Genomic DNA, 23,896 nt, shown 5'->3' on the forward strand with positions numbered 1-23,896 from the left:
CGTAAACAACATTTCAAGCAACAGTCACGTAAAACACCAAAAAATAAAATGCTGCCACAAAAAGGCTTTGAACTGGAGGGAAACAGCATGTTTATAACGTTTCTTGTGAAATGAGCAACAGTATCACACTTGCAGTGTGGGCAGGTTTCCTGTTATCTTTTCTTGACCAAAGGACAGGCACAAGATCAAGAAAGAAGAGCAAAAACACGGACATCCAGTACATGTACAACCAAATTGTTTTCAACAGAAACACTCGCTCTGATACCACTACGAGCATGCAGAAGGCTTCTGTGGGAGTATGTGTGCTTGAGAGTTCATGACAAATTTTGTTCTAGTCTATCCCTTCTTCTTCTGATACTATTGTAACTAAAATGTCTATGCTAATTGAAAGCACATTGTGAAATTTTCATTTCTGATCAGATTGAAATTTCTAAAACCACTAAACACAAAATTAAATTCTTTAATGAGATGCTTTGGTACAGCCTGGCATTACTTTCCTGTTTGTGAAATTATTACCCATTAAACTGTAAAGGTGCATGATTTCATTCTGAGGGTTACGCTGATAATATATGTGATATATCTATCGTAAAATTCTTTTATTTGTAGACAATGTAAATCATTAAGTCCAAGTGCTTTACATGCACAATAGCTATGTACAAAGAGCAAAAATCCACAAAATATTTATTTCACAATTGATATGTAAAATGATACATTGGCTGGGCTTTCATGATATAAAAGACCCATCTTGTTGACAACCCAAGGCTGTCTTCGAATACATTCTCTCTCTCTCTCTCTCTCACACACACACACACACACACACACACACACACACACACACACACACACACCAACACATACACAGGTAAACACACATGTACACACACTGGCAAAACACCCAAATATTCATACAATCATGGTCTGTCACTCTAACATATTTTCTTTTTCTCTTTTTTTTCTCTCTCTCTCTCTCTCTCTCTCTCTCTCCATACCGCAGACATGCAGATCATTGAATATACAATCCCAGTCATATTCAGGGGATTTTAAACATCTCTGTGTGTGAAACTTTGTCTCACATAACAAAAACAACACAGCAAGTAAATTTGCCTGCATCAAATGCAAGGAATGTTAACCATTGTCTATGGTTGTAATTTGAGTTTTTGCTCTTGAGCTTATCATGTTTAACTTTTAAAAGCAAGATTTACTTAAAGTAAAATATTGTTTCAAGGCCCTAACATGCATCATATATTTCTTACAAAGTTTGCAGTTCTGGACATAAGGCAGATGCTTTGAAAAATTCGTTCAAACAATTATGGACAGTTTCGGTTGTAAATTTCATGAACAAATTGACCCCGAATCAGATACTGGCAGTACATTCAGCTGCCATAAAAGCTGTAACTCAGAAAGCCATACATTTCATTGTTCTTGCATAAAATAAAATCATAAGCGTACTGCATTGTTAAGGACAGCAAATACGGTCAGGACGGCAGAGAGCAGGCTGAAGGACATGTGATTGGCGCCGTTGCAACCATCCCTGTCCTCACAGTAGCACGTTTCACGAAAAATTCCTGTGTAGTCCCAGGTCCAGCGACAGCCCCAAGCCACACCTACACACACAAAAATAGTACATGTACATCAAGTTACTGAGACACAAAATAAAAGTACAGACATCAATTCTTTACTGCATTTGATGTGCTAATAATAACAGAACAATTGTGCACAGGTCATGAATGAGACGAAAACACACACGCACACACAATATGAATAAAATGAGTGACATATTCAGTTAACGTTGTTTGGTGAGACAGAGTTATGCTTTATTAGCTAAACAAAAATTCTGTCGGTATGGATAAGACGGATGTTATGTTTGCGATACAGAGCAAAGATGTTGGTAACTAAGAGAGGAATGCTAAAATGCCTCACATGAATGTCATGCTTATAAGACGGAGACACATGTTAAATTGGTGAACCAGCGTTCATCAATGTGTTGGTTAGCACAGAGGGATCTGATCGAGCCAAATATCTTGGTGAAATAAAGAGTGATGTTGAGTTGGTGAGACATAAAGGCTCAGGCAGCAGGGTGCTATTTTGTTGAAACAGAAACAGATGCATTGCTGATGAGATGGAGAGAGACAACTTGTTCATGACTCAGAAAATAAATATTTATATGTTGATGGGAAGGAAAGATGTGTACTATTTTGAAGACTGAGTAATGTGTTGGTAAGACAGAGAAGTGTTGTGTCATTGAGACAAAGAGGGATGTTGCGCCAGTAAGACAGAGAGTCTAGAGATATTGTGTTGGAAAGACAGAGTGGGATGTTGTGTTAGGTTGACATAGGGGGATTTTCTGTTGGTGTGACAGAAGGATGTTGTGTTGGTGACACAGTGGGGGATGTTGTGTTGGTGACACAAAGAGACGGGTGTTGTGTTGGTGAGACAGTGACGGATGTTGTGTTGGTGAGACAGAGAGGGATGTTGTGATGGTGAAACAGTGACGGATGTTGTGTTGGTGAGACAGAGAGGGATGTTGTGTTGGTGAGACAGAGAGGGATGTTGTGTTGGTGAGACAGAGAGGGATGTTGTGTTGGTGAGACAGAGAGGGATGTTGTGTTGGTGAGACAGTGAGGGATGTTGTGATGGTGAGACAGTGAGGGATGTTGTGATGGTGAGACAGTGAGGGATGTTGTGTTGGTGAGACAGAGACGGATGTTGTGTTGGTGAGACAGAGACGGATGTTGTGTTGGTGAGACAGTGAGGATGTTGTGTTGGCGAGACAGTGAGGGATGTTGTGTTGGTGAGACAGTGAGGGGTGTTGTGATGGTGAGACAGTGAGGAATGTTGTGTTGGTGAGACAGAGAGGGATGTTGTGTTGGTGAGACAGAGAGGGATGTTGTGTTGGTGAGACAGTGAGGGATGTTGTGTTGGTGAGACAGAGAGTGATGTTGTGTTGGTGAGACAGAGACGGATGTTGTGTTGGTGAGACAGTGAGGGATGTTGTGATGGTGAGACAGTGAGGGATGTTGTGTTGGTGAGACAGAGACGGATGTTGTGTTGATGAGACAGTGAGGGATGTTTTGTTGGTGAGACAGTGAGGGATGTTGTGTTGGTGAGACAGTGAGGGATGTTGTGATGGTGAGACAGTGAGGGATGTTGTGTTGGTGAGACAGTGAGGGATGTTGTGTTGGTGAGACAGAGAGGGATGTTGTGATGGTGAGACAGTGAGGGATGTTGTGTTGGTGAGACAGTGAGGGATGTTGTGTTGGTGAGACAGTGAGGGATGTTGTGTTGGTGAGACAGTGAGGGATGTTGTGTTGGTGAGACAGTGAGGGATGTTTTGTTGGTTTGTTTGTTTGTTTGTTTGTTTATTTGTTGCTTAACGTCCAGCCGACTACGCAGAGCCATATCAGGACGAGGAAGGGGGGGGATGAAGGGGGCCACTTGTCAAGCGATTCCTGTTTACAAATGCACTAACCCATTACTTGTGTCCCAGCAGGCTTTAGTAAAACTAAATTAATACCTACTGGAAGATTACCAGTTTCCAGTATGTTAAAATAGGCTTAACCTATCTACTGCTGGACTTACATCAGAACACTAACAGATTAAACTATACATGAATCGCGAGACAAGCGGCAAGAGAAGAGATTTTTGGAAAAAATACAGGTGAATGAGCAAGAAGGCAGAAAAATGAAAAGAATTCATGAAGAAAAAGAGAGCATGACAGGAAAGAGGAACCAAAAATCTATCTAACAGCAAACTAGAAAGCTCCTGCGGTTCCAAAAACAGGAGGGGCCTTTAATTTCATAACCGCAGTGCCCCACTGCGGATGTTTTGTTGGTGAGACAGAGACGGATGTTGTGTTGATGAGACAGTGAGGGATGTTTTGTTGGTGAGACAGTGAGGGATGTTGTGTTGGTGAGACAGTGAGGGATGTTGTGATGGTGAGACAGTGAGGGATGTTGTGTTGGTGAGACAGTGAGGGATGTTGTGATGGGGAGACAGTGAGGGATGTTGTGTTGGTGAGACAGAGAGGGATGTTGTGATGGTGAGACAGTGAGGGATGTTGTGTTGGTGAGACAGTGAGGGATGTTGTGATGGTGAGACAGAGAGGGATGTTGTGATAGTGAGGCAGTGAGGGATGTTTTGTTGGTGAGACAGAGAGGGATGTTGTGTTGGTGAGACAGTGAGGGATGTTGTGTTGGTGAGACAGAGAGGGATGTTGTGATGGTGAGACAGTGAGGGATGTTGTGTTGGTGAGACAGTGAGGGATGTTGTGATGGTGAGACAGAGAGGGATGTTGTGATAGTGAGGCAGTGAGGGATGTTTTGTTGGTGAGACAGAGAGGGATGTCATGTTGGTGAGACAAAGGGAGGAATGTTGTGATGGTGAGACAGTGAGCGATGTTGTGATGGTGAGACAGTGAGGGATGTTGTGATGGTGAGACAGTGAGGGATGTTGTGTTGGTGAGACAGAGACGGATGTTGTGTTGATGAGACAGTGAGGGATGTTTTGTTGGTGAGACAGTGAGGGATGTTGTGTTGGTGAGACAGTGAGGGATGTTGTGATGGTGAGACAGTGAGGAATGTTGTGATGGTGAGACAGTGAGGGATGTTGTGTTGGTGAGACAGAGACGGATGTTGTGTTGATGAGACAGTGAGGGATGTTTTGTTGGTGAGACAGTGAGGGATGTTGTGATGGTGAGACAGTGAGGGATGTTGTGATGGTGAGACAGTGAGGGATGTTGTGTTGGTGAGACAGAGACGGATGTTGTGTTGATGAGACAGTGAGGGATGTTTTGTTGGTGAGACAGTGAGGGATGTTGTGATGGTGAGACAGTGAGGGATGTTGTGTTGGTGAGACAGTGAGAGATGTTGTGTTGGTGAGACAGAGAGGGATGTTGTGTTGGTGAGACAGTGAGGGATGTTGTGTTGGTGAGACAGTGAGAGATGTTGTGTTGGTGAGACAGAGAGGGATGTTGTGTTGGTGAGACAGTGAGAGATGTTGTGTTGGTGAGACAGTGAGAGATGTTGTGTTGGTGAGACAGAGAGGGATGTTGTGTTGGTGAGACAGTGAGAGATGTTGTGATGGTGAGACAGTGAGAGATGTTGTGTTGGTGAGACAGAGAGGGATGTTGTGTTGGTGAGACAGTGAGGGGTGTCGTGTTGGTGAGACAGTGAGGGATGTTGTGATGGTGAGACAGAGAGGGATGTTGTGATGGTAAGACAGTAAGGGATGTTTTGTTGGTGAGACAGTGAGGGATGTTGTGTTGGTGAGACAGTGAGGGGTGTTGTGTTGGTGAGACAGAGAGGGATGTTGTGTTGGTGAGACAGTGAGGGGTGTTGTGTTGGTGAGACAGTGAGGGGTGTTGTGTTGGTGAGACAGTGAGGGGTGTTGTGTTGGTGAGACAGTGAGTGGTGTCGTGTTGGTGAGACAGTGAGGGGTGTTGTGTTGGTGAGACAGTGAGGGATGTTGTGTTGGTGTGACAGTGAGGGGTGTTGTGTTGGTGAGACATGTTGTGGTGGTGAGACAGTGAGAGATGTTGTGTTGGTGAGACAGTGAGGGGTGTTGTGTTGGTGAGACAGTGAGAGATGTTGTGGTGGTGAGACAGTGAGAGATGTTGTGGTGGTGAGACAGTGAGAGATGGTGTGGTGGTGAGACAGTGAGAGATGTTGTGTTGGTGAGACAGTGAGGGATGTTGTGTTGGTGAGACAGTGAGGGATGTCATGTTGGTGAGACAGTGAGGGATTTCATGTTGGTGAGACAGTGAGGGATGTCGTGTTGGTGAGACAGTGAGCGATGTTGTGATGGGGAGACAGTGAGGGATGTTGTGATGGTGAGACAGTGAGGGATTTTGTGTTGGTGAGACAGTAAGGGATGTCATGTTGGTGAGACAGTGAGGGATGTTGTGTTTGTGAGACAGTGAGGGATGTTGTGTTGGTGAGACAGTGAGGGATGTTGTGTTGGTGAGACAGTGAGGGATGTCATGTTGGTGAGACAGTGAGGGATGTTGTGTTGGTGAGACAGAGAGAGATGTGATGGTGAGACAGTGAGAGATGTGATGGTGAGACAGTGAGGGATGTTGTGTTGGTGAGACAGAGAGAGGGATGTCATGCTCAAGAGACAGCCAGTGATGATGTGTTGGTGAGACAGTGAGGGATGTTGTGTTGGTGAGACAGTGAGGGATGTTGTGTTGGTGAAAGAGAGGGATGTTTGTTCGTGAGACAGAGGGATGTTGTGTTGGTGAGATAGAGACAGAATTTGCTGGGATAAACTGTACTAGAGCAAAGAAAACACAGTGGTGGTGGCTTTGAAACCAATAGTCTCATTTGGCGTTGGTTTCACCCTCACCTTTTGGCAAGGTATCAATTTCCCAGATTCAACTTTGTGCAGACTCTCCTCGGTGTCTGAACACCCCCGTATGCATGCACATGATAAAGATCCCAAAGTCACAACGGAATTCTCAGGCCTTGGTAAACACAAATACACGCACGCAAGAAAAAGAACCCCCCAAAATGCGTAGTGCGATCCTGTTGTGGATCAGTGGATGCTATCTCCAGGGATAGTAGCCCGAAATTCCTTGGACAATAAGATATTATACCAAATACTTACCAAAATCAGTTCTTGATCCACAACGCCTGGTTGTCTTTTGCCATCCTCCCCCTGTAAATAAAGATGTTGGTACATGTTATCAGGAAAAGGTAAAATACAACAAGAGATTCAATGATAGAATCATCCTATACCCTTGTGAATGTTTACCAGACACATGTAAAACAAACATCATGCAAGTTATACAGTTACATTCTTACTGTTCATTAATTGCCCCCTCCACACACACACTCCAGCATGTACAAGAGGTTTGGTGACACCGAAATAGAGAGATTATGGAATATTTGTTAGACTGCTCCTTATTAAGCATGATTGGCATTTGATCTCTGCAGAGTAAATAACTAAATGTATAAACAATTTGTAAACAAAAGACACTCACATCCAGGGCTCTCCTGATAGACCTTCATGCAGAACTGGCCAGGGGTATGGGCTTCGAAGCTGTTGCAGTCAACGACACCATTGATAGTGGTGTCAAAACTGTCACTGGACGGACATGTCACATCTTCATTGCTGTCACACTGGTAACACTGGATTGCCAAACCTGCACAAGAGTGAGGGTCACAAACGTAATTCATGTTAAATCACATTCAATAGTTACAGGCTCAAACCTGTACAAAATCGAGGGTCATGAATGTTATAACATTTAAGGTTAAATCTCACTCAATTGACAAAACCTGTACAAGAGCGAGGGTCACTAACGTAATTCATGTTAAATCTCATTCAATAGTTACAGGCTCAAACCTGTACAAAGGCGAGGGTCATGAATGTTATAACATTTAAGGTTAAATCTCACTCAATTGACAAAACCTGTACAAAGGCGAGGGTCATGAATGTTATAACATTTAAGGTTAAATCTCACTCAATTGACAAAACCTGTACAAAAGCGAGGGTCATGAATGTTATAACATTTAAGGTTAAATCTCACTCAATTGACAAAACCTGTACAAGAGCGAGGGTCACTAACTTTATGACAAGACATACAAACCATGCAACACAAATATCCCCCATCATGCTAAAGGGGGATAATCAATAAAACACAAGACTTATGATGTTTTGGGATAGCATAAATATATCTGACAGTCCCGCACTGCTGTTTTGCCCCAAGGGTTAAGTTAATGTACATTGTGCATGTGTTTTTATAACTGTATTGATATATTAATATACATCCAACTGTTTCACATGCTATGCACTAATAGTTTTTCAGTATTCCCCTATCATTCCTAAACATAAAAAAATGTGTGTGTTTTGTTTGTTTCCTTTTCCCACGTATACTATAATGCTCAATCTGAACCCGAAAAGACCAGGAAACTAACACTATCCTGCAATGTTTGATCAAGTAACAAGGTCGCTTTGCATAATAACACACCTGGAATAATCACCTGACTTTTGACATGTCCATTTTGTATCACACTGACAAAGTTGTTACTGGGACAGATCATGCATCTGATCCTTTGGAGAAGGTAAATTCTTGGACAATTCACAGGTAATACTCACTTCTCAAACTCATCCAAAAAATACCGGAAGTGTTTGCAGTTAGTGTATACATGTCAGTGCAAATCTTCGTTTTTCTACGATCAAAGCAAAACATCACACAGATCTTCTTGGTATAAGACAGCATGAACACCTGTATTTTCAGTGTAACAACAAAATTCTTCAAACTCACCACCAGAACAAAAGGACAAGACGCACAAAAGCGTAAGATACCAATCCGCTGTCGCCATGTTGGCGAACCCAAAATATGTGTCACCTCAGTCGCGGTCCTTTGAAAGCGCCTCTTTCTCAGTCGCACCTGTGCTTGACCCACTTTTTAGCCAGGTGTGTTCAAAGTTAATCAAACAGAAATACAGACATAATTTGCTTACATCGATTACTCTCAACGAAGCAAATTGTGTGATATTTTTTATTTCTGTTTAAAATTCATTTGAATTATGAGGCAGTGAATTACGCGACACTTTTGTGACAAATGGGGCCCTGTCAGGGTTGTAAACTTGCAGTTCAAGTCATCGCTCAAAACACTCGCTCTGTGCTTGTCGTTCCTAATCACACTGTGAAGCTTATTCTAACTTCGGTTTTCGTCGGTTATTTTAACTTAACAGATTGCTAATATTCTATAAACCCAAATTGTTGCATCTCTGTCGAATTTGTTGGTTTTGCTTATAATGACTCAAACCACAATGTTCTGGCACGTGCACTGCTGTTCTGGATGATTTGGTTTCGTGTCCTCTACCACGAAAGATTAACATGAGAAGAAAAGACTTTTTTCATCAATAAGAAAACAGAATACAAGAGAATGGTGCCTTTCAGCCTGATACTGTTGATAAGTCAAGTTCATTGTGACCTTTGCAGTTCAAAACTATTTTATGTGCGCGTTTTTGCAATGTGTCATGTATTCTTCAAAGTTTACAGTTATCAGAGACATTGCTTGTCTCTGCTGATATTAAACAAGAGTTTCACAATTTTGATAACTGCTACTTCTTTGTCTTGTGTGTGTTTTTTTTAAATTTCTCTTCCCATCCTCATCCTAAACCCCCCTCCCCTGTACAAAAAATCACAACCCTAAGTGCTGTTTCTTCTTTAATCTTCGTACATGTACTTTATTCACCTCACAACATAACACTCCATCTCTCTCACACACACACACACACACACACACACACACACACACACACACAGAAGGGCATGATAAAAAGCACACACATATTTGTATTAAAATATGTTTTATTTTTAAAAAAAGCAATATAACAGTATGTACACTGCAAAAGAAAATGATATGTACAAACACAGCTAATATTACAGTCACTGTTGAGCTGTAACGTTGTGTCAATCAATTTGAAAAAAAAGGAACTCGCTGGAATATGGTAACCAATGTTGCTACATGCATAAAAAGATCCAGGGGCGGACGAGGGGGGGGGGGCACAGGGGGCACGTGCCCCCCCACCGAAAAAAAAAAAAAAAAAAAAGAAGAAGAAAAAAAAGGTTTTTCTATGCTGATTCTATGACCATTTCTAAGTTCAAATGGCACCAGATGGCACCATTTTGCTTCTTTGGGCAAAAATTTTTTTTCCGGGGGGGCATGCCCCCGGACCCCCCTAGCAAATTCGGGCGCTTCGCGCCCATCACATTCACTTTCGATTCAAAGTGCCACCCCCTTACAAAGCAACTGATCCGCCCCTGAGATCATGCATTTTTGATTTATCCTTCTCTTATCACACAAACTACAAAGATTTCAAAATGGAATGGAATTCAATGGTTTCGCTGAAGCTTCCACAGTACTAGCATAAAATTCAACTGAACAAACACAAAGGTTAGAACAAATAGAGGAGGGGAAGGAAACTAAAAAGCTGTATGCACAAAAGATCACTTTCATGTGGAATTGCTGTTTCAATAAAGTTCTGGCTTTCAGTACATATCACTCCTTCTGCACCTGTGTTACATACATCCATCAAAGAACCGACATCTCATTACTCAAATAAACTTGACAGAAGCTCAAATCTTCCTGACTGCAGCCTTCCCACCCAAACGGATTACAAGTCTGAATGCATAGCGTATTCATAATTCATTTATTCTGGCAGAACATGATCAAAAATAAGAAAAAAATGACACTGATCAAACAAAAATGTACAGTGTTTTGAATATCTGATGTGATTTTAGAAAAAAATATATACACAGGGAGTCTGATGTTATGGTAAGATGGGTTACAGCTTGATGAACATGCCATTGTCATTACACAGCAGAAAATGTTGCTCTGAGCAAATAAAACAAATAAAAATAAAATGCATGTTTTTCATGACAGGTGTCAGGATGAAGAATGGGTAAATGACAGCACAGGAATACAACATTGTTGGCACTACACTGTTAAAAGGTCATTGGATCTACTAACAGAGCAGGTAGACCAGCAAGGTTGTGTACCTAATACAAGGGGAGGGCATCATGATCAATTAGGTATGTGATATAGCTGCAGTATGTGTCTTGTGATTTTCATTTAATATACTTCCTCACATTCCATATACATTCATTCAGTATTTTGACGTATACAATATGTACATATCTTTGTTTACACAACATAAAAATAAAAAAGGAAAAGGAATTTCTTAAAATTATCCCGTTCTTTTGGAATGTTTTGTCCACTGCTGGCATAGAATATTACTGGATTTCGTCAAAAAACAAATGTAACACTAATGTAGCTCAGAATTAAATGTACATTTACTTAGAGAGAGCTATAAAAATAAATCTGCAAACAGATGGAATTCTAGGCAAGGTCACAGCATGCATTACACTAATTAAAACAACACTGGATTACTGAGAACAAGTGATATGTAGTTTATTGTACAATCAGTCTGACAAAACAATACGTAAAAAGACACAGATTTCAAATAAGAGGATTTCAAACAAAATATGAAGGTATCTCAGGGAGAAATAAAAAAGATAATATGAGTAAAAATAAAAATAACTTCAGAAAACTTGAGGTGCATATTTGCACCAAGGAAAATACCATAGGATAAGAACATTTGCAAAATATTTTCTATTCTGGAAAGGGATTTCACTTGGATAGAAGCTCACTTAAAAATGTCTAAATTTGGCTGGAACACAAGGAAGGTATTTCTCCAAGGAAATTGCCACAGAAGATGTACAAGATCATATCAGATTTAGATGAAACAAATGTTGTTTTTCAACTAACATAAGATCCAGACTTAAAACAGATTCAACCTTTTGCCCTTTCTTCTAAAATTATTTAAATGTTCAAAAATCAAACATAAACTGAATCAATGACAAATTACACTGGCCTGGTATATGTGGGCCATGAAGTATGGCCTCAGCACTTTTCTTAAAATCACCAGCAAAAGAGGTAGAGCTACTATCAGGATGCATTTAGCTGTTGTTGAAGGATTTCTTAGCAGATAAATGCATGTGACCACACAGAATAGTGTGGCGGGTTCCTGAATTCCATACAAACAGAATTTCCATCTTGTGTAGGTACTGATGTGTTTGCTGAAATAAGGCAATTCCTTGAAAGATCAATAGAACTGACAGGCGATTTTATCCTACAATAAAACTATTTAATTTAATTTAGTTCAAAGGCTTGTCTTACTGTTACATACAAGGCTGACCTGTAAATCCATATTGCTTGACAATTTCTTCCCAGTTCAGATCAAAATATGAAATACAGCAGTAAGACCTTACTTTTTGTGTTATTATCTCCCTCACAAAAAAAAAAGAACCAGTGACACTGACAAACTGCACAGAATCATCACCTCTGGACTAGCACATTCGGCATTAATGCTGCTATCAAAGTCACCAGGAAAGGCAAAATCATGCCGAAACCACTTGTCGACAAAACTGCGGGGGCAGAGTTGCATCCATCTTGATTGTCGCAGTGACAGTATCTCATGCGGACATTATAAGAGCCGTATCTCTCCTGGCACACGCGTCCATGCCTTTCGCCAACAGTGCCGTTCAGGGCACACTGTCGTATGTAACGCACGTCCCAGTGGTCATCCAGCCATACTGAAAACAACAATGAAAATATCGTTTTGAGATCTTTACCACCACAGTTTTTTTCATATATACACTTATGACAAAATAGGCCTACACAAGGCGGAGAACTTGAAGTTAAACTTACAGCCCTTGCACAAAAATACAATGACCATACTGACAATAGCTTCACAAAGGCAGGGAAAGATAATATCAATATATATATTGTGTGGAGTGGTGCAGAGGAAAAAGAGTTTCTTGAATTCTGTATATATAATTAACCCGTAATGTACACAACCTGAAAACACACACACGTAGAACACTATTTGGAGAGACTGAGGGAGAGCCGAAAGAGAGAGAGACTGATAAGATGAAATGACAATTTACTGCATGATGAAAGGCCATCGGACCCAGAGAGAGATAGCGTGGTTATGATAGAACATTTTTTCATGATCTGTACTATTTTTTGGCCTTTACGTGACTAATTTTGTATAAAGAAAAAAAACATTTTTTTTTTTAAAAGGTCGGTCCTGTTTTTTGGGGGGTCCAAGAGGTCTCCGCGATATAGCCGAATTCGCGAATTAATGGACCGCGAGTTAGTGGAAGTCTGCTGTAATATACTGACTGCCTGTAACACGAACATTCTTAAATCATAAAAGATTTCTTTTTTCATCAAGACAAGATCAGTACAACTCAAAGTTTTGAAAGTTTTAAAAAAGGGAGCCTGGAAGCAGGTCACGCAAAGGTCGGATACAAGCAGACACATTTTCTGCATTTCGCTTGCTTTGAAGCCAACCGCAGTCTTTTGTTGCATTTTAGATTCAGGGGTACACAATTACGTGCAATTGCAGATTTAGCGAGTCGCACTGAAATCACAAACTGACGACGAAATTGTGAAAAAAAGGAAAGTGTGTGACACGGGTTCCCAATGACTCATGGGTAAAATAGAACACAAAATCTGGTGTGTGGTTTACGCAAGCTAAATAGCCATTCAAACAAACTGTGTCAATTAATGCTGTTAAATTCTATTGCAAGTGTGTTCTATAAGGTTAAAACTGCTTTTTTCGAGAGAAAATTTAAATCGTTCTGTAAACCATTTGAGGCAGACTAGCTGGGCCTTTAACAACAACTGATTTTAATGTTCAAAACATGACATTTATTGTAAAAAATAAAGTATGCGTACCTTCTTGTACCACTTTGCGACATTTTTGTGTTCCCTGGGGGCAGTTGACAAGATGCTGTGTGACGTTATCAAACCAGTCAGCACAGTCAGCTTGGTGAAATGAGTTGCAGACGAAACACTTGATAGCAAAACCTGCAAGAAATGATGACAATTAGTTATTGGTTAAGTTGAGTATTTCACCAATTCACTTATTTATGTCTGCCCTGCTATACAAGACAATATATTATATAGTGATTTTCACATTATAAATCAATGTCCATGATTCTATATATATATATCTAATTAGACGGTCCACACTGAAAAATACTCCTTGGGCTTAAAAATTAACTTCACTTTCATCTCATGTTTCTTGTTTCTTGACAGATGTACGTTGTACATCGCTACATGCCTCTCATAATTTGTGAAAATAAAATCACAATCCATTTTCAAACAAGGTTTATACTACACAAAACTCATAAAGTCTGATTCTTCCATTTACACAGCCTGTACAACTTAAAGAAGCACAGGATGAAACTTCTGTTTTAATCAAGACACAACACCCTCAGCTGTAGTTCAAAAGTTACACTAAACACCACAAAAATAAAACATGGCAATCGGGAGTAACGGAGTCATTTCCGCGTTTGGTCAAACCGATCATGCTGATCAGGAACGTATCCAAACGTCTCATACCCGTTGCCACTATCACATCAACACCCCGCCTACCTGTGTCCAGAACGAAGAAAGCCGTGCCGATGGCGACGAAAACGAAAAGCGCGGTATTCATCGCCGCGGTTCTCTCATTTCTCGTCGTTCTAAAAACAAGTTTGTCACTGAGAACCTCTTTCTGGTTCAGGGACACTTCGCCGTGACAGTCCCGCGGTCGCAGGTAAAACTGGGTCACACAGGTAAAAGCTTTGGGGACCTGAGGCCCTGCGGGGGTTGCGGTTTGTGTTAATTTTCTGCATGTTGTTCCTGATGGTTTTTTGAGGCTGTGTGGTGTTTTGTGGTATGCTCGCACGGTTTTGAAAGGAGAAACACTTTTCTCCAATTTGTAGAGACTTCAGAAGGTCTCTAGAGAGAGAGAGAGAGAGAGAGAGAGAGAGAGAGAGAGAGAGAGAGAGAGAGAGAGAGAGAGAGAGAGAGAGAGAGAGAGAGAGAGAGAGAGAGATTTGAATTGAATTGAATTGAACTTTATCATTTAACAAGCATTAAGATTTAAGGCTATGCCTTTTCTTACAATCTGTCCTTGGGACGCACAGACACACAATGATAAAATTGAAAAATTAAAAAGTTTACCAACAAAAGGAGGTCAGAAAACTTCAGCACGTGATGATAAAGATGACGATGATGATGAAGATGAGGCATAAAGAGCATACATATGTGGTTATTCATAAAATAAAAGATGTCAAGACCTTTGTAAACGGTAAATGTACATACATAAGATGCAATAACAGTTGCTTGTAAGAGAGAGAGAGAGAGAGAGAGAGAGAGAGAGAGAGAGAGAGAGAGAGAGAGAGAGAGAGAGAGAGAGAGAGAGAGAGAGAGAGAGAGAGATGATTTGTTTAGAGGAAGTCACACACACGTGTTTTCTTTTGCAGGGTGAGGTAAGAAATATTTGTGTCTTAACAAAAATGAAGAAGACATTGAAGAATGAAAAAGAGGAAAGAATAAAAACTAATATTTGTTTCTAAATGCTCCGGTGTAGTACGTATGTATTATATATTTGTGAATGCGTGGCCATGTGTATCATTGATCTGTGAATTTTTTTGTCTGTTTTTGTGTGTTTTGTTTGTTCTACATAATTTTTCTAATGTATAGTGTTTGCCACAAGAAAAATTCATACTAATTTCAGAGTCTTGATATTTAATTCTTATTTCTGTATTTTTAGTTTCATGACTGAAACTGATCGAGTGGCTTTGTATTAGATTTTGTTTGTTTGTTTGTTTAACGCCCAGCCGACCACGATGGGCCATATCAGGGCGGTGCTGCTTTGACATTTAACGTGCGCCACACACAAGACAGAAGTCGCAGCACAGGCTTCATGTCTCACCCAGTCACATTATTCTGACATCGGACCAACCAGTCCTAGCACTAACCCCATAATATCAGACGGAGCAGCCACTAGATTGCCAATTTTAAAGTGTTAGGTATGACCCGGCCGGGGTTCGAACCCACGACCTCCCGATCACGGGGCGGACGCCTTACCACTAGGCCAACCGTGCCGGTTTTGTATTAGATGGATATTTGCTTGAAGAGCCACATGCACTTAATTTGGATGAAACTGACAACACAAGTTCATTGTCTCTCTGTCATGCACGCGCACACACACACACACAGAGTTTGCTCACACACAGAGAAGAAAAAAGAAATTGAAATAAAAAAACATTTACGTGTCAAAGACAAACAAGAAATCACTTATTGTACAAGAATTTTATTTATTTCCGTTTTTTTTCTCTGCCCAGAAGAACAAACAAAACAACACATGCAAGCTACCAAATACACTGTAAAGTACTGTCTTTTCTTGGTCTGACGTTGTTTCTCATACAAAACACACACACTTCAGGTTTTCCTTTTCTTCTTGAATTTGTTTCTGATGCCTCTTGCTTGTTCTGTGTCATCTCCTTCATCATCGTCCCCTCGTTTCCTCTTCTTCTTGTCTCTGGTGTCACTCACTTCCTGCAAAGGTCAGAAGTGATCAATGATCTCAAGCAAAAATACACAGGTAAGCGGGTAAACAAATCCAAGTACAAACAAATTCCAATTCACAGTGCCCCCCCTCAATTTATCATAAGTGTAGATAATCTGCAAGTTTTGCTAAAGAAAAAATTACAGCAAATGCATTATGAGGTAAAGCTTAAAACTTTCATATTAGATCTGCAGGAATTTCAACTGAAACCAAAATTATGATAATAAAAAAGAAGCATAGGGTAGATTATTGGAACAAGGACAGTGACTTAATTAAAAAAGGGAAAGAGCAATTTTTGTTGTTGTTGCAAGGGAAGAGGGAAGTTACATAAATTCCATTATTTGACTGGCAAAAATGAAATTGGTAACAGCTAATACCTAATGAAATTGGTAACAGCTAATACCTATCGTTTGGTATCTTGCTTGACAGGTTTACGTCTTCCATTAGCTATATATGTATGTTGTACTCAACAAAGACAACGAAAGAGCTGGTCTGACAGATTTGTTTTACCCTTTAGCTTCATGTGTTTTATAATGAAGACAACGAGAGAGCTACCGGCACGGTTGGCCTAGTGGTAAGGCGGGCGCCCCGTGAGCGGGAGGTCGTGCGTTCGAACCCCGGCCGGGTCATACCTAAGACTTTAAAATTGGCAATCTAGTGGCTGCTCCGCCTGGCGCCTGGCATTATGGGGTTAGTGCTAGGACTGGTTGGTCCGGTGTCAGAATAATGTGACTGTGTGAGACATGAAGCCTGTGCTGCGACTTCTGTCTTATGTGTGGCGCACGTTATATGTCAAAGCAGCACCGCCCTGATATGGCCCATCGTGGTCGGCTGGGCGTTAAGCAAACAAACAAACAAACAAACGAGAGAGCTGGTCCGACAACATCAAAGACTGGAGCTTTCCTGACCCCCTGCCAACAGCTTTTAACAGAACAGCCTAGAGAAGGATTTCTTCCTCTTCTGCCCTCAAGTCCCACATACGACTGAGTCAAGGGACTGATGATGATGATGATGTTGTTATCACTTGATTTGAACAGTTGACCAGGCAGAGTGGCCAATTTTTTGGGAGGAACAGGATTCATACCTGTAAAGTGATAGCGGTTTGGGAAAAGGCTAGCGCTATTCCATGAGGACCATCAAATATAAAACAATGATTCAACATACCATTTTTGCAATGCGCTGTGCTTCAAAGACACGTTCACTGAACTGCATGACCTCGTTCTTCTCTGTGGGATACTCTGGCAGCTTCTTGTCTATCAAGTGCTCAATCCTCTGGTACAACTCCACATCATACCTGTCAAAGTAATGTTGTCACATTAATGTCAACTTGATCACCCACCTTCCCCCATCCGCAGTCAAACTGAAGTCAGATTTGACCTGTCTGCTATTGACTGATTGATCATGTGTGTACATGGTTGGGTGGGTATGAGTATATGTGATAGGTATAACAGAGATTAAATTTTTGGGTTTGTAATAATGCTAATACTTACAGCAAATGACAGTCAGATCATTTCCTGATAATATTTGCTCTCATTCTGCAACACACACACTAACACCAGCACACACCCACACAGGCACAGAAAGCCAAACTTGGGATAGTTACTTACTGAGAGACAAAGGTGATGGCCTTCCCAGATCTACCAGCACGTGCTGTTCGCCCCACTCTGTGAATGTAGTCCTTGGAGTGTGTGGGGATGTCCAAATTCAGAACAATGTCAACGTGTGGGATGTCAAGACCTCTGTAAACGGTAAATGTACATACATAAGATGCAATAACCTTGCTTGTAAGACTTCTGTTCAAAACAATCAAGAAGAAAAGAATCAAAACTGGCGTAAAGTGCACTACGCAGATACAATACACATGCAGTAAACAACTACGTGAATTTGAAAATGTGCTTACTTATCTATTTATATGTGACAGCTGATCATATATGACTGCTTTCTATCTTTCATTGCTCACTGCCACACAGGAAAAAAAAGATACCTTGGAATATTGTTGTTGTTTTCATGCTAGGTTGTATGACTTGCTTACACAGCATAGGATAAGTACATATATGTATCAGGCCCAAATGACAGAAGTGTTTACATTACATCAGCTGTAAAATTCAATCTCACCTGCTGGCGACATCAGTTGCAATGAGGATGGACCTGTCTTTTGTCTTGAATTTGTTCAGGGACCCAAGTCGTTTTGCCTGAGAGAAGGACACCATTCATGAAACCACATTTAAGTTTTGAAACATGATATTCATATCGTTATGGTGCAGACAAGATTGTGTAGAGCATCATTTTACATCTATGTCCCACTTGATCAGACTTAAAAGAACCACCACAATGTATTTTTCATTGCACACAACCAAGAAGTATCACTGTATTCTCACATACTCCATAATATCTGTGAGGCACTAGAGCTAGCATACTAGCTAGTAGATGCTCGACTGTCAACAAGGGCAACAGAACTGTGGGCTTCTTGCGGCGGAACTTCCGGGAGTGCACCACCACCGTCAGAGCTGCTACGTACAAGGCCATGGTCAGACCGGTCCTTGACTACGCCTCGCCAGTCTGGGACCCGATCTCTCAGAAAGACGTCACGGAGCTTGAAAAAGTCCGACGCAGAGCAGCCCGTTACGTCCACAACAACTACAGCGATCGGACCCCAGGCTGTGTGACCAGCATGCTGAAGACCCTCCAATGGGAACCACTCGCCGACAGAAGACTCGCCAACCGCCTCACTATGCTCTACAAGATCAACAACGGCATAGTCGACATCAACAAGGCCGAGTTCTACACCTCTGGCGACAGCCGCACCAGAGGAGCCCAGAGACTGTTCCAGGAGAGGGCATCCCATCCTGTTCTCTTCAACTCCTTTTTCCCCCGAACACTGCGTCAGTGGAACAAGCTCGACCCTAAGACCACAGTTGCTCCTTCACTGGAGTCCTTCCAAGCTGGTCTGGGTCGTACCCACGGACTTGCCTCGCTGACACAGCAACCCTGCAGCTCTTCGTGTAAATAGTTTTATACTTTTAACCATCTTCTCGGAGTTATTGGGTCACCCACCACCAGTAACCAATTACTCAGTACTCCGCCGCTGGACTACAGACGTTCGGATGAACCCAGTCCACATCAAGAAAGAAGAAGAAGAAGAACTCAAAAGATGAAGGAACAAGACGAAACAACAGCATAAAAAATCATTTTGAAACTAAAAGTAAAAACATATAGTGCTGCCATTTTACACAGAAACCTTTTCTTTGGATCTATATAGTATCAAGCTGAGATGACAAAGAGGGGGGGGGGGGGGGGTGTAGTGAAAAGTTAAGCAAAACAAGCTCTCTTACCTGACTCATCTGTCCATGCAAGGGAATGGCTGTGAAGCCCAGGTTGCGTAGCATGAGAGCAACTCGCTGTGTATTGGCACAAGTACTGCAGAACACCATGAAAGAGTTGCCAGCCAGCTCGTTGAGTATGTACACCAGGTAAACATCCTGTATGACAAAGCACATAGATACAGCCATCAATAAAATACTGATGACATTCACCTGCTACAATTAGACAAGAACATACATAGCACAGTTAAAACAACATGACAGTACTTGCCCTTTGCAACTAGCAGATAAAAAAAATACCTAGTTGGAATAGATGACAAAGTTCAGTCAAAAGACATCAACTATTGAGACAGAGAGAGAGAGAGAGAGAGAGAGAGAGAGAGAGAGAGAGAGAGAGAGAGAGAGAGAGAGAGAGAGAGAGAGAGAGAGAGAGAGAGAGAGAGAACAAACGAACGAACAAACTTTATTTTACAAGGACAAAGGTTTAAGAGAGAGAGAGAGAGAGAGAGGTTTTTTTTTTGCAGATGAATAACTTACCTTGAACTTGGCAGGTATGAAGACGTAGAACTGTTTAAGCGTGGACACTGTCTGGAATTTGTTGGAAACCTCCACTTTTACAGGGTCATGTAGAGAAGCTCTCTGAAGCTTTGCTACCTGAAAGAAAGTAAATATACCAACGGTATACGCAGTTCTACATAAAACTCCACATGCACGTTTGTGCAATTCCAATTAAGTTAAAAAAATTCTATAGTCCAACCTACCCTGGTGAGCACCTCTTAACAACAACCACCTGCCCATTACAACCACCGCAAAGGACCCCAGACAAAGTTCTTTTCCATATAAATCATCTTTCTATAATGACCCCCAGTCTATAAGGACCGATTCTGGCTTGTCCCTTGGGTTACAAACAGGTTTGACTGTATATCTTTACTCTCCACTGCTCATCCTAACATATGTATGCTCATGTGAGCACCCGCTCTGTTCAATAACTAGTCTCCATGCAAATGCAAAGGGGCAGCCACATGCTACTCCTGGCTTTTCACAAAGAATAACAAGAGCTCTTTCCAGGAAGGTACACAAAAGCTCTGAGATCTGCACACTACCCAGCCAGACAGACACACACAGACAGTCAAGCACATACACACAGTCAAGCACATACACACAGCCAAGCACATACCTTCTTTGTCATTGTAGCAGAGTAGAGGTAAGTGTTCCGTTCCCTTGGGATAACTTTCAAGATTTTGTCAACTTCTGCTTCAAAGTCCATGTTCAGGATTCTGTCTGCTTCATCCATCACCTTCAATATGAGAAAAAAATAACTGTCATTCAGCATAAGGAATTATTCACAAATAACAAAAAAGCAAACTTCTCGAAGGAACTTCTACACTGCTGCCAATGACCATATGCCAAACTTAATCCTAGTCTTTACGGAAAAATACATGTACTAAAATATGAAACAAATATGCCAAAACCAGAAACAAACACCATCCCCATAAAATGTCTTTAGATAAGAAGGCAAACCTGCTGAAAAATCACACATCACACTCCGAAAACATTTGTTATCTAAACTTCTCTACATAGTGCATAAAACAAACAAAAAATTCTCAATACAAAACCAAACTGTATACAATGCAATTAACATACAGACGCTTAGAGCTACAGGCAAGCATAAGCAATATCAGACGTTGAACTCACCAAGAATTTGACAGACCGGAGACTAAAACCTTTGGTATTCTCCAAATGATCCACCAAACGGCCAGGTGTTGCTAAAAAGAAAACAAGGTAGGTTAAGCAACGTGACAATTGTTTCCAAAGGGTTTCAGTAATAAACAGCCAGGGGTCATGTCCACCTTACCTAGAAAGGCTTCACAGTCACAACAAAGATGTCTTGCCAGGTAGCATAACAGAACATAAGCACCGTGTTCAGTGTTGTTCTCAGGCCTCGGTCTTCAGTCACCAATGCATAATTCTTTGATTTGACACATGAGTGACGGTTCGCCCCTTGGCCAGTCGGCTGTCCGATAGTTTTGATATGTAGGAGGCCTTCCTTCTGTCCCTTATTTTTTCTCTCTACTAAGCAGACTAAGCCAGAACAATTGGACCTATAGTTTCAATACAGGTCTATTGTTCTCTGAGTCTAGCCACAACACTGTCTTTCATTTTCATAAAATGAATACAAAGATGATACATGTAGTAACTTTATGATAGTAAGCTTATTCTTACCTATGATAACATGAGGCTTCTTTCCCAACATCAGTGCCTGAGTCATCATGTCAATGCCTCCAATGATCACAGCTAAAAATGGAAAGAAAATGAGAACATTATCAACATGCTGATATCATAATGTACAGAAATTCTATTTTGTTTTACTTTTAGTCTAACTGATAAACAATAGTGCAAAATGTGCAAACCAAAAGATCTATAAATTCTAACAATCTGACAAAAACACTAACACACATGTAATGTACACTCTTGTACAGACACACTCCTGAACCCGAGTAAAACATCAAGCTACATACCACACTGAATACCAATGCCTTCCCCAAGCGCCTTGAACTGGTCAGCAATTTGAAATGCAAGTTCTCTAGTCGGAGTCAGGACTACAGCAAACATCCTCTGAGGACGTTCCAACAAAGCCTGAAGTATGGGCAAGGCAAATGCTCCAGTTTTCCCTGAGCCAGTCTCTGCCAAGCCAATGATGTCTTTCCCTGGAATTATACAAAAAAAGGTGTGAACATTTTTAGAATAAAATCACATACATGTACTGCAGTCTCAATAAGAAAACTTCAGTCAGCAGTACACTAAAATCCATGTATTTTAAAATCCTACACAAACAGGCAATGTGACAAATCATAATAAATAAGTTCAGCACAAATCCAAAAACAAACAGACTGCTAGCGCTTCAAAATTCAGAATATAAAAACAGGAATGGTATATTATTGGAGCGTTTAATTTACGACAAAACATTACATTCACTGTACTTAGACCTAGCAGTCTTTTGGCCTTGGTATTGAGGTCTAACGAATGACGTATCACAACGTGCGCGGTCGTCCTTGGCGGTCAAGAAAGCCGCGGGCGCCGCCGCGATCATTGCGCAGACGACACTTCTAGACCGCCAATATTTTTTGTGCGCATCACGTGCTCCACATAAATCGGCCGGAAACGAAGCAATTGGGAAACCTGGATTGCCTCGCTTGCATCTCCCAGCGAAACATTTTATTAGCTAAGTTCAGTATCTGCATCATAAGTGTTTGTCTGTCTGTCCGCTGGGTCGAAATACAGTGAATGTCTTGTCATAAATTGAAGGCTCTAATAACATACCGTTCTTGTTTAGTTTTTTCTAAGTTCAGCACAAACTATAGTAGTAATAGCGGGTCTCTGAGCACTGACTTGTTTATAAATCTTTTTACAGCTTCAAAAATAAAGTGCTAGACACTGTATTGTCAGCTCCATAAACTTAATAATGTTCTTAGTATTACCAGAAAAAGCAACAGGAAGTGCTTCTGACTGAATGAGGGTTGGAGATTTCCATCCTAGCTGCTGGCATGCCTCACACAGCTCATCTACAACTCCCTGCAAAATTAAATAATTTGACATCAATCCTTTAGTTCATACAAAACAACAGCAGCAAACAAAAAATTTAACACATGCTACAATAAAAACTCATGAAGTACTTCAAACTTTGTTGATGGGATCAAGCAAATGAATAGAGCCTGTTCTTTTGTATATATAATGCTAGTTTGCAGTCATCAATGAACATAAACTGACCTGTTTGACTAATATTTACTGGTTTGACCATGGCACATGCAGGGTAATTCTTCCCATACTAACTTACTATAGACAATATAGTCAGATGCACCGGACTAAAACCATGTTTAGGTCATAATATCACGGCTACCAATACATTGTTCAGTCAGAAGACGTCCTGCATGTCTAAACTATCGGAGAGACAACCTGGCAGATGTCAGAACAATGCGTCGGATTTAAAAAAAAAAAAAAGCATCAATTACCAAAGATCGAGACATGAGAATAAGTCTGATGGTCCAAGTTAAGTGTCAACTTAACAATGTTAAAGGGCTTATCTCTTAGTTAAAGGCTGTTTTAAACTTGCTTATAAAATGACTATGCTGTTCTTTCAGTTTCAGACACAAAACACAGATCTCGAGACACACACACGCGTTCTCTCGCTCTCACACCCCCCTCTCTCTCACCCCCCCCTCTCTCTCTCTCTCTGGATGATAAAAACCACAACAGCAACACATATCATAGGTATGCGTATAGTTGCAGTAAATCCTGTCCCGTCTCTCTTACTAAAGTTACTCAACTCTCTCAGTCTCTACGTCTCTCACTAGTTTCTGGGACAACCAAATCAGAGAAATAAACGACACCTTTGAGGTAAGATCACACAATTTTCCGTTTCAGGCAAATATCTCAGACATATGTGACCAACCTAAGTGGTTCAAAGAACACTTACCAGTTCTTGAAACGTTGTGCTCTTGTTTAGAATCGAGCGAACTTCTGGTTGTTGACTGTCGTCTGCCATGTTGATTGCACATGTGCTATCATGACGTCATAGATGTTACTTAAAATATTTGCCTCATATGTATATACACATGTGTATTCTTCCCCTTTCAGAATTGTTGCTTTACAGACTAT

General features: G+C 41.0%; 3 protein-coding genes across 3 annotated transcripts; all 3 read right to left on the bottom strand.

The window, feature by feature from the left end:
- Positions 1–972: 972 nt before the first annotated feature.
- LOC138958625 (UPAR/Ly6 domain-containing protein crok-like) lies at positions 973–8,416 on the bottom strand. The gene is made up of 4 exons (XM_070329835.1): positions 8,264–8,416; positions 6,980–7,141; positions 6,604–6,654; positions 973–1,604 (listed from the first exon to the last, which is right to left on the bottom strand). Exons 1-4 carry the CDS (start codon positions 8,319–8,321, stop codon positions 1,438–1,440), a joined length of 438 nt encoding a protein of 145 aa, XP_070185936.1. The 5' UTR covers positions 8,322–8,416; the 3' UTR covers positions 973–1,437.
- A 1,180-nt stretch (positions 8,417–9,596) lies between these two features.
- LOC138958607 (UPAR/Ly6 domain-containing protein crok-like) lies at positions 9,597–14,160 on the bottom strand. The gene is made up of 3 exons (XM_070329810.1): positions 13,958–14,160; positions 13,256–13,387; positions 9,597–12,105 (listed from the first exon to the last, which is right to left on the bottom strand). The coding sequence occupies exons 1-3, from the start codon at positions 14,016–14,018 to the stop codon at positions 11,849–11,851; spliced, it is 450 nt and encodes a 149-aa protein (XP_070185911.1). The 5' UTR covers positions 14,019–14,160; the 3' UTR covers positions 9,597–11,848.
- Positions 14,161–15,647: 1,487 nt separating this feature from the next.
- Positions 15,648–23,863, bottom strand: LOC138958606 (probable ATP-dependent RNA helicase DDX47). Its single transcript, XM_070329809.1, has 12 exons — positions 23,715–23,863; positions 22,720–22,813; positions 21,760–21,948; positions 21,464–21,535; positions 20,936–21,006; positions 20,418–20,537; positions 19,778–19,894; positions 19,253–19,399; positions 18,036–18,112; positions 17,528–17,659; positions 17,085–17,214; positions 15,648–15,910 (listed from the first exon to the last, which is right to left on the bottom strand). Exons 1-12 carry the CDS (start codon positions 23,781–23,783, stop codon positions 15,794–15,796), a joined length of 1,335 nt encoding a protein of 444 aa, XP_070185910.1. The 5' UTR covers positions 23,784–23,863; the 3' UTR covers positions 15,648–15,793.
- Positions 23,864–23,896: the final 33 nt, after the last annotated feature.

Source organism: Littorina saxatilis, linkage group LG2 (genome assembly GCF_037325665.1).
Source record: "Littorina saxatilis isolate snail1 linkage group LG2, US_GU_Lsax_2.0, whole genome shotgun sequence".
NCBI classification, from domain to species: domain Eukaryota; kingdom Metazoa; phylum Mollusca; class Gastropoda; order Littorinimorpha; family Littorinidae; genus Littorina; species Littorina saxatilis.